The sequence below is a fragment of the Macaca mulatta genome, chromosome 20 (genome assembly GCF_049350105.2).
Source record: "Macaca mulatta isolate MMU2019108-1 chromosome 20, T2T-MMU8v2.0, whole genome shotgun sequence".
Taxonomy (NCBI): Eukaryota; Metazoa; Chordata; class Mammalia; order Primates; family Cercopithecidae; genus Macaca; species Macaca mulatta.
The window spans coordinates 85,338,665-85,355,125 of NC_133425.1; the positions used below are offsets into that span (position 1 = coordinate 85,338,665).

At 56.5% G+C, this 16,461-nt stretch overlaps 1 protein-coding gene and 1 long non-coding RNA gene across 17 annotated transcripts in view; one reads left to right on the forward strand and one right to left on the reverse strand.

The window, feature by feature from the left end:
• The window catches only part of TCF25 (transcription factor 25), a 39,600-nt gene that overhangs the window by 15,206 nt on the left and 7,933 nt on the right, over positions 1 to 16,461 (forward strand). For 14 of the 16 annotated variants that reach the window (XR_013412153.1, XR_013412155.1, XR_013412154.1 and 11 more), the window contains 7 exons: positions 4,347 to 4,429; positions 5,732 to 5,862; positions 7,305 to 7,404; positions 8,540 to 8,633; positions 11,558 to 11,650; positions 11,761 to 11,866; positions 14,213 to 14,372. Coding sequence is in view for 5 of the 16 variants with exons in the window: in XM_015126839.3 (XP_014982325.3) it covers positions 4,347 to 4,429; positions 5,732 to 5,862; positions 7,305 to 7,404; positions 8,540 to 8,633; positions 11,558 to 11,650; positions 11,761 to 11,866; positions 14,213 to 14,372 (767 nt within the window). In the remaining 11 variants the exon portion in view is untranslated. Of the gene's footprint in view, positions 1 to 4,346; positions 4,430 to 5,731; positions 5,863 to 7,304; positions 7,405 to 8,539; positions 8,634 to 11,557; positions 11,651 to 11,760; positions 12,357 to 12,706; positions 13,263 to 14,212; positions 14,373 to 16,461 lie in introns of those variants that run through there. The other 2 variants (XM_077986825.1, XM_077986827.1) reach the window with 2 other exon arrangements.
• On the reverse strand, positions 9,093 to 11,754 carry LOC144338219 (uncharacterized). The gene is made up of 4 exons (XR_013412183.1): positions 11,416 to 11,754; positions 11,064 to 11,204; positions 9,562 to 10,313; positions 9,093 to 9,166 (listed from the first exon to the last, which is right to left on the reverse strand). It is a non-coding gene; the product is annotated as an uncharacterized LOC144338219 (long non-coding RNA).

The following is a 16,461-nucleotide window of genomic DNA, read 5'->3' on the forward strand; positions in this document are numbered from 1 at the left end:
TGCGGTGGCTCATGCCTATAATCCCGGCACTTTGGGAGGCCGAGGCGGGCAGATCACCTGAGGTCGGGAGTTGGAGATCACCCTGACTAACATAGAGAAACCCTGTCTCTATTAAAAATACAAAAAATGGCCGGGCGCGGTGGCTCACGCCTGTAATCCCAGCACTTTGGGAGGCCGAGGTGGGCGGATCACAAGGTCAGGAGATCGAGACCATGGTGAAACCCCGTCTCTACTAAAAATAGAAAAAATTAGCCGGGCGCAGTGGCGGGCGCCTGTAGTCCCAGCTACTCGGGAGGCTGAGGCAGGAGAATGGCGTGAACCCGGGAGGCGGAGCTTGCAGTGAGCCGAGATTGCGCCACTGCACTCCAGCTTGGGCAACAGAGCAAGACTCCGTCTCAAAAAAAAAAAAAAAAAAAAAACAAAACTACAAAAAATTTGCCGAGCGCAGTGGCGGGCGCCTGTAATCCCAGTTACTCGGGAGGCTGAAGCAGGAGAATCGCTTGAAACCGGGAGATGGAGGTTGCGGTGAGCCAAGATCGTGCCATTGCACTCCAGCCTGGGCAACAAGAGTGAAACTCCATCTCAAAAAAAAAAAAAAAAGATTCCAGTTTTGTTTCTCAGAGCAAAACTAACATGAAGTTCAGGTTCTGACATAAGTTTCTTTCTTTCTTTCTTTTTTTTTTTTTTTTTTTTTTGGAGACAGATTCTTGCTCTCTCGTGCAGGCTGGAGCTCAGAGGTACGATCCCAGCTCACTGTAACCTCCGCCTCCTGGGTTCAAGCAGTTCTCCTGCCTCAGCCTCCCGAGTAGCTGGGATTGCAGGTGCACGCCACCACGCCCAGCTAATTTTTTTTTTTTTTTTTTTTTTTTTTTTTTAGTAGAGATGGAGTTTCACCGTGTTGGCCAAGCTGGTCTCGAACTCCTGACCTCAGGTGATCCACCTGCCTTGGCCTCTCAAAGTGCTGGGATTACACGCGTGAGCCATGGCGCCCGGCCAAGATAAATTTCATCTGTGTCCATTCAGTAGTTCTTAGTGGTTGGGCAGCCCTAGATGAGGATGGCCGGCTGTGATGAGGAGCGCAGGGTCTTTCCGCTCCTTATAGGAGGAAAAGCAGGGTGTCTGCTTCTGGGACTTTATGTAGGAGGCATGTTCCGCCTCTGAACTCTCCATTGAAGTGTCCAGAAGGCTTTGTCTTTTTTTTTTTTTTTTTTTTTTTAGAGACCTGATCTTGCTGGGTTGCCCAGTCTGGTTTTGAACTCGTGGCCTGAAGTGATCCTCCCATCTCAGCCTCCCAAATAGCTGGGACTACAGGCACATGCCACCGCTAATTTATTTTATTTTATTTTTTGTAGAAACAAGGTCTTACTTTGTTGTCCAGGCTGGCCTGGTGTCAAACTCCTGGCTTCCGATGCTCCTCCCTCTGCCTCCCGAATTGCTGGGATTACAGGCGTGAGCCACCGCGCCCGGCCAGACACATCCTCTTTTATTTGCACGTCTGAGTTCTAAGCATTGTTTTCTTTTGTTTGTTTTGTTTTTTTTTTTTTTTTTGAGACGGAGTCTCGCTCTGTCGCCCAGGCTGGAGTGCAGTGGCCGGATCTCAGCTCACTGCAAGCTCCGCCTCCCGGGTCCACGCCATTCTCCCGCCTCAGCCTCCTGAGTAGCTGGGACTACAGGCGCCCGCCACCTTGCCCGGCTAATTTTTTGTATTTTTTAGTAGAGACGGGGTTTCACCGTGTTAGCCAGGATGGTCTCGATCTCCTGACCTAGTGATCCGCCCGTCTCGGCCTCCCAAAGTGCTGGGATTATGGGCTTGAGCCACCGTGCCCGGCCTGTTTTGTTTTTTTTTTTTTGAGACGGAGTCTCGCTTTGTCACCCAGGCTGGAGCTCAGTGGTGCAATCTCAGCTCACTGCAACCTCCGCCTCCTGGGTTCAAACGATTCTCCTGCCTCAGCTTCCTAAGTAACTGGGACTACAGGCACGCGCCACCATGCTCGGCTATTTTTTGTATTTTTAGTAGATACGGGGTTTCACCACATTGGCCAGGCTGGTGTCAAACTCCTGACCTCAAGTGATCCGCCCGCCTCTGCCTCCCAAAGTGCTGGGATTACAGGTGTGAGCCCCCATGCCCGGCCTAAGCCTTGTTTCTGCACCATGGTATACCCCGGTCATTTCCTTACCTCAGTGGTAGCATGTGTCCAGATGTTGGCTACAGTCCCCCTTGTCTGCAGGCATTTCTGTGAAACTGCCCAAGAATGAGTTTTCCCGTCTTGAGTCACCTGCCAGTGCCCTTCGTTAGAGTCACCAGCTCACACTCAGCGTCTGCCTGGGTCTTTCAGCTTCCACTCGTGTAGATGATGGGGGTCTGGAAATCCGTCATCGTGTGTGGGCGAAGTGTTGGTGTTTTGATTCTGGGTAGATTGAGGATGTTTTCATGTGCTGTTGTTCACACTTTCCCTGGATTTCTAACAGGTTTTGCTTTATATTTTACTTTACATTTTTGGTGTTGGTGTGTTTCCTTGGGAATGTTAGTAAAAAATTGACTTTAAAATGTCTACTTTATTATCTGTATTTCCCTGAGCTGAGGGTTCTGCCTCGTCCCACTCTTTGTTTGCATCTGCTTGGTCTGTCTTTGCCATTTCTTTACATTTTTGCGTGGTTTTATTTCTGCAAATTATAATTATTAATGGTAATTAGTTGACAATAATTGCCTTTATTATTTTTATAGTAGTATTATACTTTTTGTTATATTATTTCTTTAAAAATTTAATTCCTACCAAAAGACTTCCGTGGAGAAGCCACGGTTCCCTTTTTATTCATTCCTTGTCCTGCTCGTCCAAGACAAGGCCTGGCCTGTTTCTGTTTCCGCTACTGGTGGTTCTCTCAGAGTCTCAGAATAACACACGCACCGCTTTTCTTGGGCCCCTGACTTCCCACCATGCCAGCCGGGCCAGCTCATTGCCCTGGCACCTCGGCACTACTCCTGTTGCTCAGGGTGCCTGCCCGCCTTCAGAGCTCGTCCGGACTCCTGTCCCCTGCCCGCTCCCGGCTTCTGCCCAGGCTGCCTCGTTGGGTCCGTTCTGGAGGCCTCCTGACTCGTTTTGTGGGACGGCTGACCTGGGGTCAGGCTGTCCCTGGGGTTCTGTAGACTGGCACAGGAGAGTGCTGAAGGGCTGACTCTCCTAGGCCTGGGCGTGTGCTGCAGGCAGGAGAAGCAGGCTGGGGCCACCTTCACGTCAGGAGGGCCCACCACGCTGGCCTCCACTCTGCAGTGGCTGATCTGGGGGGGCCTGGGGCCAGGGCAGGGATGGCCCCGCGGGAAGGGAATGGCATTGTGCTGACGGTGACTGTGGGCATGGCTGCTGCTGTCCGTGCTGCCACAGCTCCCACGCCCCACCTCTCCTGCACCTGTGTGTTCAGGCAGAGTGCCCAGAGCTCTGTTATGTGGGGGTCTCTGCCACAGGGGTCAGGCCCACCCTAAGCGCTGGTCGGGTGGTATCTGAGCGGGGCGGGTAGGGCAGCATGGAAAAGGCACGGAGCTGCTGTTACATCAGAGATGGTTGGTTTCTTGAGTGATGGGCATGTGGAAATATTAGCATGTTATTCTCTTTCTTTTCGTTTTCTTTTTTTGTTTTCTTCTTGAGACAGGGTCTCGCTCTGTCGCCCAGGCTGGAGTGCTGGGATCACAGGTGCAGACCATCACGCCAGGCTGATTTTTAAAATCCTTCGTAGAAATGGGGTTTTGCTGTCTTGCCCAGGCCAGTCTGGAACTCCTGGGTTCAAGAAATCCTCCCAGCACTTTGGGAGGCCGAGACGGGCGGATCACGAGGTCAGGAGATCGAGACCATCCTGGCCAACACGGTGAAACCCCGTCTCTACTAAAAAATACAAAAAACTAGCCGGGCGCGGTGGCGGCGCCTGTAGTCCCAGCTACTCGGGAGGCTGAGGCAGGAGAATGGCGTGAACCCGGGAGGCGGAGCTTGCAGTGAGCTGAGATCCGGCCACTGCACTCCAGCCTGGGCGACAGAGCCAGACTCCGTCTCAAAAAAAAAAAAAAAAAAAAAAGAAATCCTCCCATCTTGGCCTCTCAAAGTGCCGGGATTATAGGTGTGAGCCACCACGTCGGCCAGAATTGTTTCTCTCTCTGTGGGGCCTTCCCTGCTCCACCCGTCCCGCAGCAGTTGCTGAGGCTTGTTTGCATCCTGTCCCTATTGCATCCCCACCCTGCCACACATGCCTTCTCCGCCCCTCAGTTTTGCTTCCACAGCCCCTGCAGGGATCAGGCAGCCAAGCCTTGGTCCCCACACACCACAGGAAGTAAAGCTGTACCTGTGTCCCGTTCTCCCCAGGCCACGGCAGAGACAGCGCGTGTACCCCAAGTGCACATGGCTGACCACCCCTAAGAGCACCTGGCCCCGGTACAGCAAACCAGGTGAGGGTCTGCAGAGGCTGCTGGGGGTGGGTCTGGGCACTGGCCCGCGTTGGGCACTGGGGGTCATCAGTGCCCCTTGAGCCGAGCCTCTTGCTCCAGGAGCACCGGTGCGCACTGTGTGACTGTTTGTTGCCACACTGAGGGCTTGAGTGCTGGAGGCCTGGCCCAGGACCTCGACACAGAGCCTCCCAGGCACCGTCTTTGTGTGACTGTCTTTTCCTGCAGGTTCTTCCTACCGTTCTGCCATCGACCTTTCCCTTATGGAAGCAATCGAGTTCATTTTAAACTGCAGAATTTTGTATATTATTGCAAACTAATAAGTGCACGTGATTTTAAGATAAATTGCAGCAGTGAAGACAGGCACGGAGTGTTGGGTGCTTGGTGGTGTGTGCGGGGAAGTGTCAGGAGGCCCTCGGCCCAGGGCAGGGATGACCTGTGGGAAGGGAGCGGTGCGGCGCCCTTGGCGATTGGCTTGGCTGCTGCTGTCAGTGCTGCCGCGGCTCCCGTGCCTGCCTCTCCTGCGCCTGTGGCTCGGGGGGTGCCAGAGATTGCCTGCGCACGTTCTGTAAGGACCCGTCTAAGAGCGAGGCCTGTGCTGTCCAAAGGTGAACGCTGCTGCTCACGGCCCCTTCCCTTCCTAGCAGGAACCCTGAGCGTTGCAGACAGGGGCTCCATGGCCATGTGTTCCTGCAGGACTCGGGCCTTGGGCAGGGCCACAAGATGGTATCACTGCAGGGGCCTATTCCATGAGGTCCTGGGAGGCTGAGCTTTTCTGGTTTATCAGAAGAAACTGGGCCCCGTGCACCCAGTCAGACAGGAGGAGCAGACGGAGAGGGTGGCCACACGCTACAGAGCTCTGTGGCTTCCGAGGCCTGGTGCTGTGGCCGGCTGTGCCACCGCACTGCACCCCGCCCTTCCACGGCCCCCCTGGACATTCACCTCAGTCAGACTTGGTCTGGGGACAGTGCTTGGCCTGGTCAGATCTGGTGACCTGTGAACTGTGTGTGTCCTTGTCCCTGACATTCCCTCCAGGCCAGTGGGGCTTGAGCTGTATCTGAGTTCTGGGGGGAAACACGTCTTGGTAGGAAACTAAAGCAGACAGGACGCCGTCTCCTGGTGTAGACCACACGGCGGGTGTTCTAGGAGGGTGCCCGGACCTGGGTGATATGCATGAGTACACACTCAGGTCAAGTTTGTTGATATCACAGGGGCCTCGTCAAGAACATGAGGGTGAAGGCTGTGCTTGGAGCTGCCCACGTCCCTGCTCCCGGCACACCCTCGCTGAGCACTCTCCCCTCCCAGGTCTGTCCATGCGGCTGCTGGAATCGAGAAAAGGCCTCTCTTTCTTTGCGTTTGAGCACAGTGAGGAGTACCAGCAGGCTCAGCACAAGTTCCTGGTGGCCGTGGAGTCTATGGAGCCGAACAACATCGTGGTGCGTGGTCCTCGCAGCCCCTGACAGGAGCAGGGGCCATGTAGCCACCACTGCCCTCACAATCCCCGGGCAGCCCATCCACCTGTCAGTGATGGAGTCCTCTCTTTACAAACCCCCAGGCCTGGTGCCCCAGGGTCGCGAGACCCTGACCAACCCCGTCTTCAGAACCAGAGGCAGCCCGTCCTCACCCTCTCTGGCCACCCTCACCCCGTCCACGCTGCCTCAAGGCTGTGGTCAGGGGCAGGATGCTTCTGAGAGCTCAGCGTCGTCTCCCCTGTGGGAAAAGCTGCTGCTTTCCATTCCTCTTTCTTTTTTTTTTTTTTTGAGACGGAGTCTCACGCTGTTGCCCAGGCTGGAGTGCAGTGGCGCGATCTCGGCTCACTGCAAGCTCCGCCTCCTGGGTTCACGCCATTCTCCTGCCTCAGCCTCCTGAGTAGCTAGGACTACAGGCGCCCGCCACCGTGCCCGGCTAATTTTTTGTATTTTTAGTAGAGACGGGGTTTCACTGTGGTCTCGATCTCCTGACCTTGTGATCCGCCCGCCTCGGCCTCCCAAAGTGCTGGGATTACAGGCTTGAGCCACCGCGCCCGGCCTTTTTTTTTTTTTTTAAGACGGAGTCTCGCTCTGTCGCCCGGGCTGGAGTGCAGTGGCCAGACCTCAGCTCACTGCAAGCTCCACCTCCCGGGTTCCCGCCATTCTCCTGCCTCAGCCTCCCGAGTAGCTGGGACCACAGGCGCCCGCCACCTCGCCCGGCTAGTTTTTTGTATTTTTAGTAGAGATGGGGTTTCACCGTATTAGCCAGGATGGTCTCGATCTCCTGACCTCGTGATCCGCCCGTCTCGGCCTCCCAAAGTGCTGGGATTACAGGCTTGAGCCACCGCGCCCGGCCCCATTCCTCTTTCTTGGGGCGTGGTGGGGAGTTAGGTGGCCCTGGCCTGGGCATGTCAGGTTTGAATTCTTGCTTTAAGTCGTATCATTGGTTCAGCTTAGCAATAATAACTAGCCTGTTTTGAGTTGGGGGATGTTGTGAGTGTCGACCCTGGTAATTCCCATTTGTTTTTGGAGTCGGAGGTTCACTCTCTTGCCTAAGCTAGAGTGCATTGGCGCAGTCTCGGCCCGGGTTCAAGCAGTTCTCCTGCCTCAGCCTCCCAAGTAACCAGGATTACAGGCACACGCCACCACACCCAGCTAATTTTTGTATTTTTATTAGAGACCAGATTTTGCCACGTTGCCCAGGCTGGTCTCGAACTCCAGATCTCAAGTGATCCTCCTGCCTCGCCCTCCTGAAGTGCTGGGATTACAGGCGTGATCCACTGTGCCCAGCCTCCCCTGGTTTTAAATGCCGAAAGAAAGGCGTGCCTGGTAGCTGGGGCCTTGCTGGGTGTCTGTTCCCACGAGGGCTGCGCTTGCCTTTCCTCCAGGGCTGTCCTCCCTTCTGGTAGGTTCTGCTCCAGACGAGCCCTTATCACGTTGACTCGCTCCTGCAGCTCAGTGATGCCTGCCGCTTTCAAGAGGATCAGGAGATGGCTCGAGACCTCGTAGGTAAGGCAGAGCCCCCACCCGTTCCCGTCAGCTGTGGGAGCACCTCAGGCCATCAAGACAGATGCGGTGGTGTAAGATGACGGGGGTTGCCAGGATATCCATGACAGCTTTATTGAGACACAACCCACATAGCACAGAACTTACCCATTGAAAGCTTTTGTTTGTTGTTGGTGTTTAATATATGCCTCAGCCTCCCAAGTAGCTGGGACTACAGGCAGCCGCCAACACACCCGGCTAATTTTTTGTATTTTTTTTTTTTTTTTTTTTTTGTGACGGAGTCTCGCTCTGTCGCCCAGGCTGGAGTGCAGTGGCCAGATCTCAGCTCACTGCAAGCTCCGCCTCCCGGGTTCCCGCCATTCTCCTGCCTCAGCCTCCCGAGTAGCTGGGACCACAGGCGCCGCCACCTCGCCCTGCTAATTTTCTGTGTTTTTAGTAGAGACGGGGTTTCGCCGTGTTAGCCAGGATGGTCTCGATCTCCTGACCTTGTGATCCGCCCGTCTCGGCCTCCCAAAGTGCTGGGATTACAGGCTTGAGCCACCGCGCCCGGCCGTTTTTTGTATTTTTAGTAGAGACGGGTTTCACCGTGTTCGCCAGGATGGTCTCGATTTCCTGACCTCGTGATCCGCCCGCCTCGGCCTCCCAAAGAGCTGGGATCACAGGCGTGAGCCACCGCATCTGGCCCTCTGGCTTTTATTTACAATAAAGTTTTCAGGGTTCATCCTCATTGTAGCATGGACGAGAACATTGTTCGTTTTTACTCCACCGTGTGGACGACCACGTTTTGTGTGTCTGTCATGAGTTGACAGCCATGTGGGCTGCTGTAAACAGTGGTGCTGATGCCAGTGTGCACGCGCAGCCTCAGGTGCACACGTGGACGGCGGGTTCCGTCAGGACGTGGCGGCAGTTGTGCCTCGTGGTGTTTAAGATGTTTCCGTCTCAAGCTGACAAGTTCTGTGGTTGAAATAAATGCAGCCTGGCATCTAGGGTACCCAGGGTCATGTCTGCCCTCTCAGTGTCCAGAATTCTAGTTTCATGACCTTGCGTCCAGACCTTTCCTTGTTGTCCATCGTCAGAGGAGGGGCCGTGGTTGCTGTGTGTGGCCATGACACCTCCCCTGGCGTCCCTGTGCCTGCAGAGCGAGCGCTGTACAGCATGGAGTGTGCCTTCCACCCCCTGTTCAGTCTCACCAGCGGGGCCTGCCGGCTGGATTACCGCAGACCCGAGAACAGGTGAGTGCAGCCGCCCTGGAGGGACGCAGCTCCCCCTCCCTTCTCCTGCGAGTGAGGCTGGGGGAGGTGCAGCGGGCACCGCATGACTGCCCTCCAGGGTGGACCAGGGCCCACAGGTCCAGAGTGACCCGCCTTGCTCTCTCTGGGCCCAAGGATGGAGGGATTGGATTGGCTCAGCCCAGGTTTACATTTGTCTGTAGATAAGCCTGATGCCACTCTGGAGGTCAGAGTGGGAGGTCTGCTGAGCCCAGGAGTTCAAGTCCAGCCTGGGCACCAAAGTGAGACCCCATCTCTTAAAAAATAAAAATAAAATAAATGTTTGTGTTAGAAATGAGCCTGGCTGGGCACAGTGGTTCACGCCTGTAGTCCCAGCGCTCTGGGAGGCTGAGGTGGGAGGATTGCTTGAGCCCAGGTGTCAAGACCAGTCTGAGCAACGTGGCAAGACGCAGTCTGTACGGAACATTTTTTTTTTTTTTTTTTTTTTTTGAGATGAGTCTCGTTCTGTTGCCCCTGCTGGAGTGCAGTGGCACGATCTCGGCTCACTGCAAGCTCTGCCTCCCAGGTTCAAGCAATTTTCCTGCCTCAGCCTCCCGAGTAGCTGGTACCACAGGTACGTGCCACCACGCCCAGCTAATGTTTTGTATTTTTTAGTAGAGAGAGTTTCACCGTGTTAGCCAGGATGGTCTGGATCTCCTGATCTTGTGATCCACCTGCCTCGGCCTCCCAAAGTGCTGGGATTACAGGCGTGAGCCACTGCGCCTGGCCACTACAGAACGTTTTAAAAACTAGCTAGGCCTGGTGGCGCGTGCCTGTGGTCCCAGCTACTTGGGAGGTTGAGGCAAGAGTATCGCTCAAGCGAGCAGGAGGTTGAGGCTGCAGTGAGCCGAGATCGTGCCAGTGCACTCCAGCCTGGGCAACAGAGTGAGACCTTGTCTCTCCAAAAAAAAGGGAAGTGAGACTGACAAACCACATCTCCACAGTGGGCTCTGCAATTGCATTTCCTTCTATGTCTGGCTGAGAAAGCCCGTCCCTGGCAAGTTTAGAAGCTTTGGAGGCCTTTGCAGGTTTGAGCTTAAATCAGTGAGGAGCTCAGAGTCAGCCTGACCCTTGCTCCCCTGTGCTGAGCGGCCACATGTGCAGGACTCTCTTCTTTCAGATACTTCTGCCCCTAAAGCCATCCCTCTGGCATCAGCCCTCAATGGTCAGACCTGGACTGGCTTCCGCCAGACCTTCCCGCAGCCTGTCCTGTGGGCCTTTTGTGGAGCAGACCAGCTTCTGTCCGCTGTCCTGCCTCTCGTGTGTGCAGAGCCCTGTTTCTCTGGCCGCCCTGGGTTGTCTCCAGTGTGGGATCCGCTCCCCCCCTCGGCCCTCCTGGGCCAAGGTCCACTGACCCCTTCTGCACGGATTGTCTGCACTGTGTGCTGGGTCTGAGTTTTCCCCACTGGTTTTCTTTATGTTAGTTTTATCTCTTCCAATGAAATTCTTAGTTCTTTGAAGTAGATTATAAAATATTAATATTTCCAGGCATGAAAGGGACAGTGGGCTGTTGATAGAAGCAGCAGCCCACCAGCATCCAAATGTCACAGGGCTCCATGTATCCAGCCTGAGTGCTGTTAGCCGCTGTTGAGACTGGAGGATACATTAAGATCATAATTGTAACAGGAGATTTTAACTCTTTCCCTGTAAATGATAATAAATAAACAAAAACAAGATAAAGATTTCAGGCCGGGCACGGTGGCTCAAGCCTGTAATCCCAGCACTTTGGGAGGCTGAGACGGGTGGATCACGAGGTCAGGAGATCGAGACCATCCTGGCTAACACAGTGAAACCCCGTCTCTACTAAAAAAATACAAAAAACGGCCGGGCGCGGTGGCTCAAGCCTGTAATCCCAGCACTTTGGGAGGCCGAGGCGGGTGGATCACGAGGTCAGGAGATCGAGACTATCCTGGCTAACATGGTGAAACCCCGTCTCTACTAAAAATACAAAAAACTAGCCGGGCGTGGTGGCGGGCGCCTGTAGTCTCAGCTACTTGGGAGGCTGAGGCGGGAGAATGGCGTGAACCCGGGAGGCGGAGCTTGCAGTGAGCCGAGATCACGCCACTGCACTCCAGCCTGGGAGACACAGCGAGACTCCGTCTCAAAAAAAAAAAAAAAAAAAAAAAAAAAAAAAAATACAAAAAACTAGCCAGGCGAGGTGGTGGGCGCCTGTAGTCCCAGCTACTTGGGAGGCTGAGGCAGGAGAATGGCTTAAACCCGGGAGGCGGAGCTTGCAGTGAGCTGAGATCCGGCCACTGCACTCCAGCCTGGGCGACAGAGCGAGACTCCGTCTCAACAAAAAAAAAAAAAAAAAAAAAAAAAGATTTCAAAGAAGTTTGATTTTCAGTATGCAAATTTGTGTATAACTCTGTAAAGGACAAAGAGAGCACATACCTCCTCTCCAGATATGGATCTCTGTGTGCCGGGCAACTAGGAAATGCCAGCAGAACCCAGAGAGCGGAATGGGGGTGGAGCGGGTGGTACCGGCCGGGGCGCTGAGCGGAGGGCGGGGTGGAGCGGGTACCGGCCGGGGCGCTGAGCGGAGGGCGGGGTGGAGGGTGGGGTGGAGTGGGTACTGGCCGGGGCGCTGAGCGGAGGGCGGGGTGGAGCGGGTACCGGCCGGGGCGCTGAGCGGAGGGTGGGGTGGAGTGGGTACTGGCCAGGGCGCTGAGCGGAGGGCGGGGTGGAGCGGGTACCGGCCGGGGCGCTGAGCGGAGGGTGGGGTGGAGCGGGTACCGGCCGGGGCGCTGAGCGGAGGGTGGGGTGGAGTGGGTACTGGCCAGGGCGCTGAGCAGGGGGTGGGGTGGAGCGGGTGCTGGCCGCAGCGCTGTCCACAGGGCGTTCTCCTTTGTGTCGCTGTAATTCATGTGGAACTATTTTGGATCTAGGAGCTTCTACTTGGCCCTCTACAAGCAGATGAGCTTCCTGGAGAAGCGAGGCTGCCCGCGCACGGCGCTGGAGTACTGCAAGCTCATTCTGAGGTGAGTGTCCGCTCAGGGCCAAGCCCGCCCGTGCTCCCTGTCCTGGCTGCAGGCCAGCCTGATGGTGCCCGTGTTCCCCTTTGCTCTGCTCTCTGCGCTGCCTCTGGAAGTCTGGAGCCGGACGAGGACCCCCTCTGCATGCTGCTGCTGATCGACCACCTGGCCTTGCGGGCCCGGAACTACGAGTACCTGATCCGCCTCTTCCAGGAGTGGGAGGTAGGTGCGAGGCTGGTGGAGTGGGAGGTAGGTGCGAGGCTGGTGGAGTGGGAGGTAGGTGCGAGGCTGGTGAGGTGGGAGGTAAGTGCGAGGCTGGTGGAGTGGGAGGTAGGTGCGAGGCTGGTGGAGTGGGAGGTAGGTGCGAGGCTGGTGGAGTGGGAGGTAGGTGCGAGGCTGGTGGAGTGGGAGGTAGGTGCGAGGCTGGTGGAGTGGGAGGTAGGTGCGAGGCTGGTGGAGTGGGAGGTAGGTGCGAGGCTGGTGGAGTGGGAGGTAGGTGCGAGGCTGGTGGAGTGGGAGGTAGGTGCGAGGCTGGTGGAGTGGGAGGTAGGTGCGAGGCTGGTGGAGTGGGAGGTAGGTGCGAGGCTGGTGGAGTGGGAGGTAGGTGCGAGGCTGGTGGAGTGGGAGGTAGGTGCGAGGCTGGTGGAGTGGGAGGTAGGTGCGAGGCTGGTGGAGTGGGAGGTAGGTGCGAGGCTGGTGGAGTGGGAGGTAGGTGCGAGGCTGGTGGAGTGGGAGGTAGGTGCGAGGCTGGTGGAGTGGGAGGTAGGTGCGAGGCTGGTGAGGTGGGAGGTAGGTGCGAGGCTGGTGAGGTGGGAGGTAGGTGCGAGGCTGGTGGAGTGGGAGGTAGGTGCGAGGCTGGTGGAGTGGGAGGTAGGTGCGAGGCTGGTGGAGTGGGAGGTAGGTGCGAGGCTGGTGGAGTGGGAGGTAGGTGCGAGGCTGGTGGAGTGGGAGGTAGGTGCGAGGCTGGTGGAGTGGGAGGTAGGTGCGAGGCTGGTGGAGTGGGAGGTAGGTGCGAGGCTGGTGAGGTGGGAGGTAGGTGCGAGGCTGGTGGAGTGGAGGTAGGTGCGAGGCTGGTGGAGTGGGAGGTAGGTGCGAGGCTGGTGAGGTCCCGTGGAGGGACGGACATCTGCTTCTTCTGTTTTCTTGGTTTGGTGTCTGTGTGCTCAGGGGACAGTTTGGGGATGAAATGGTCATCGTCCAAGGGAGAACCCCGTCCGCCTGCCTTGTTGTCTCCCTTGCCGCCTCCAGGGAGTGGAGTCTGGTTTTCCCAGGGACAGCACGGCAGCCTTATGTCAGAATCCTCATGGGTGTGCACACATGCACAAGTGTGTCTGCGAGGACCGTGATGCTGGCAAAGACGAAAAACTGGCGAGACCCGAGCTCCTCGCGGGCAGTTCGGGAGGCTGCAGCGCAGCTGGGAGGCAGAGGAAGGGCTGGCTGCGTGGGGCTGGCTCGGGGACCCCTAGCACGTCGTCCTGTTCCATGGCAGGAGTGTGAGCACAGCAGCAGAGGCTTGAGCTCTGTCCCCCGTAACTTACACAGTCATGTGTTGGAATAATTTAGGTGTATTGGGTTAGATATACTGTATTAAAGTTAATTTCACCGGTGTTCTCTTTAATGCAGCTCCTAGGAAATTTAAATTGACACCTGGGCTCCCATTATGTTCCTACGGGGTAGCGCTTCTGTGGATGGACACGTGGGGCTTTGTAATGCTAACCTCCAGCAGGGCCTGGGGTGGGGAGAAGGCGTGACAGCTCTGGACTTTCTCTGTTGCTGTGTTGAATGTTTTCATTGCACATGTTCATGGATGATGAAAGTGGGTACATTATTCCGATTTTTTAGCATTTGGCATAGTTGGCCAGGAAGTCTCACCCCCAGGAATATGGTTTATAGAAATTCCTGGAGCTCACAGAAGTGTAGGTGCAGGGAAACCTCAGGGAGGTCCTCAAAATGGGTCTGCAGAAGAATGTTGATGATGGTGTTTAAGGTCACAAAACTGAGTCTGTGATCCCATTTTGATAGAAAATGCTGTGAGTCACGTGGCTATGATAAGGCTGAGAAGGGCAAGAGAAACGCGCGCGCGGTCGTGGGCTGCTCCCGGAAACTCGCGCCCGGTGGGCTGTTCTCGGAGACGCGCGCGAGGTGGGCTGCTCCCGGAGACTCGCGCCCGGTGGGCTGTTCTCGGAGACGCGCGCGAGGTGGGCTGTTCTCGGAGACGCGCGCGAGGTGGGCTGCTCTTGTCTTTGTAAATTTTCCACATTGAGAATATTGACGCTGAGCTTCGAAGAGGAGCGCCTGGGGCAGGTGGGACCCTCGCTCCCCACAGCCTCCGCACTCCCGCGCAGTCTGCTCCTCAGGTGCTCCCATGTCCTCTGTCTCTTCTTCGCGGAAAGCCCCCGGGTGGATGTTTTAAGTTATCTTCATGCTGAGTTGGAAAAAGGCCCCCGTGTTGCCGCAGAATATACCTGCTCTGGGTACGGCTCATTGGTGTCGTCAGCGCGTCTGCAGACTGACGTGTTTTGTCTTTGACTTAAGGCTCCCTCCACACTGTTGCTTCATCCCCCGTAGGCTCATCGGAACCTGTCCCAGCTCCCAAATTTTGCCTTCTCCGTTCCACTGGCGTATTTCCTGCTGAGCCAGCAGACAGACCTCCCTGAGCACGAGCGGAGCTCTGCCAGGGAGAAGGCATCTCTCTTGATACAGCAGGCGCTCACCATGTTCCCCGGAGGTGGGTGCCGCGTCTGGCCTGGGGTAGGGGTGTGTCCAGCCATGGGGGAGGCCAGGTCCCAGTCCTTCCCCACACCTACAGAAATATGCATTCTCTGGTAGGGCCTGCAAACCTGCCCTACCAAACCTGAAAGATGATCGGCTCATCTCCGAACCCGCTGCATGCCACGCCAGGCGCGAGGAGGTGGCAGGCGTCCTGACCCCCGTGGGGCTTGTGTTCTAGAGCGCAGAGACAGAGCTGGCTGGGCGGTGCCGGGCATGGGATTGTGCCAGTGCTGGGGAGGAGAACAAAGCAGAGGAAGGTCTCGGCAGTGCCCAGGCATGGCCGAGAGAGTTGTGCTCAGTACCATGCTGGGATGCAGAACGGAGGCCTGTGCCGTCCACACAGACTCAGCCTGCACAGCCCCTGAGCCCTGACTGCATCTGGGTAGCCTCGATCCACACACATGTGGCGGGCACAGTGAGGCTGCCACCTGGGCAGACCTCGGGGGCTGACCCTGCCTGACAGCGTGTGTGAAATCCGTCTTTAAGACGGGGCTCCTCTGAGGGGCTGTGAGGGGTGAGGGTTCTTTGTATGCAGCTGGTACACACACACTGCGTGACCTCATCATCTGTTAGAACGCCTTGGAAGCATCAACCCGTCCCTGGTTCTGTGGGTTTCTAGGGCTCTGTCTGGGCCCCAAGCAGGCCCCCAGCGTTGGGTTGGGCAGCTTCTAGCACAAGCAGAAATGTGCCCACCAGAGGGGCCTGGCCAGGCCTCAGTCTGCTCACTGACCCTGAAAGCTTCATCTGTGTGTGAGAAGCACCTTTGTCCTCCTCTGGGGCCGCATGCAGCTGGCCATGTGCTGTGGTCCACCAGTGCAGCCATGTCTGGGAGCGGGGCTGGGAGGCCCTGTCCTACAGGGCAGCTGTGCCGCTGTCTCACACGCTGTAGTGTCAGCTCCTCCCTCGAAGGCAGGCGGGCTCCCAAGAAGCCACTGCCACTTACCTCAGAGCACTGGAGATCACTGCAGGCATGGGGGTGGAACGGGCTCTGCCCTGGGGCCCATTCCTGGGGGTGGAACGGGCTCTGCCCTGGGGCCCATGCCCCCACATGGCGGCCTCCGACCTCGACACAGCCCTGCAGTGCTGGCCCTTCCACTGGGCACAGGTGGCCTCTCCTCCCGCCAGCCTGCCGTGGGGTCCAGTGTTTGAGATTAAAACATCCAACCCTGACCAGGTGCAGTGGCTCACGCTTGTAATGCCAGCACTTTGGGAGGCCAAGGTGGGCAGATCACCTGAAGTCAGGAGTTTGAGACCAGCCTGGTCAAAATGGTGAAACCCTGTCTCTACTAAAAATACAAAAATTGCTGGGCACGGTGGCTCACGCCTGTAATCCCAGCACTTTGGGAGGCCGAGACGGGTGGATCACGAGGTCAGGAGATTGAGACCATCCTGGCTAACACAGTGAAACCCCGTCTCTACTAAAAATATTTTAAAAAAATTAGCCAGGCGTGGTGGCGGGCACCTGTAGTCCCAGCTACACGGGAGGCTGAATGGCGTAAACCCGGGAGGCGGAGCTTGCAGTGAGTGGAGATCGCGCCACTGCACTCCAGCCTGGGCCACAGAGCGAGACTCTGTCTCAAAAAAAAAAAAGAAAAAAAACAAAAATTAACCCGGCACGGTGGCGGGCGCCTGTAATCCCAGCTACTCAGGAGGCTGAGACAGGAGAAAACTTGAGCCTGGGAAGTGGAGGTTGTAGTAAGCTGAGCTCACGCCACTGCACTCCAGCCTGGGCGACAGAGTGAGACCCTGTCTCCAAAAGAAAGAAAAACAACCCCACGTGTGTGGAGGGTGGTGGGTGAATCTTCCCTTGGATGCAGATGGGGACGCTGGGAGGCTCCTTGGGGCTGGCGTGAAGGAGACCCCAGCCTCAGACCCTGGGCACGCCAGCAGCAGCAACTCAGAATGCCACCCAGAAGCAAGCCGCTGGCCCTGCACTCTTCCACCTTAGAACAGCTGTGTCTGTGACCAGGACCTCACTGTGTCCGTTACCACCTCGGGGGCTGGGAGTGACTGGGTTTGTACTGAGGGCCCCCACAGAGCCTCCG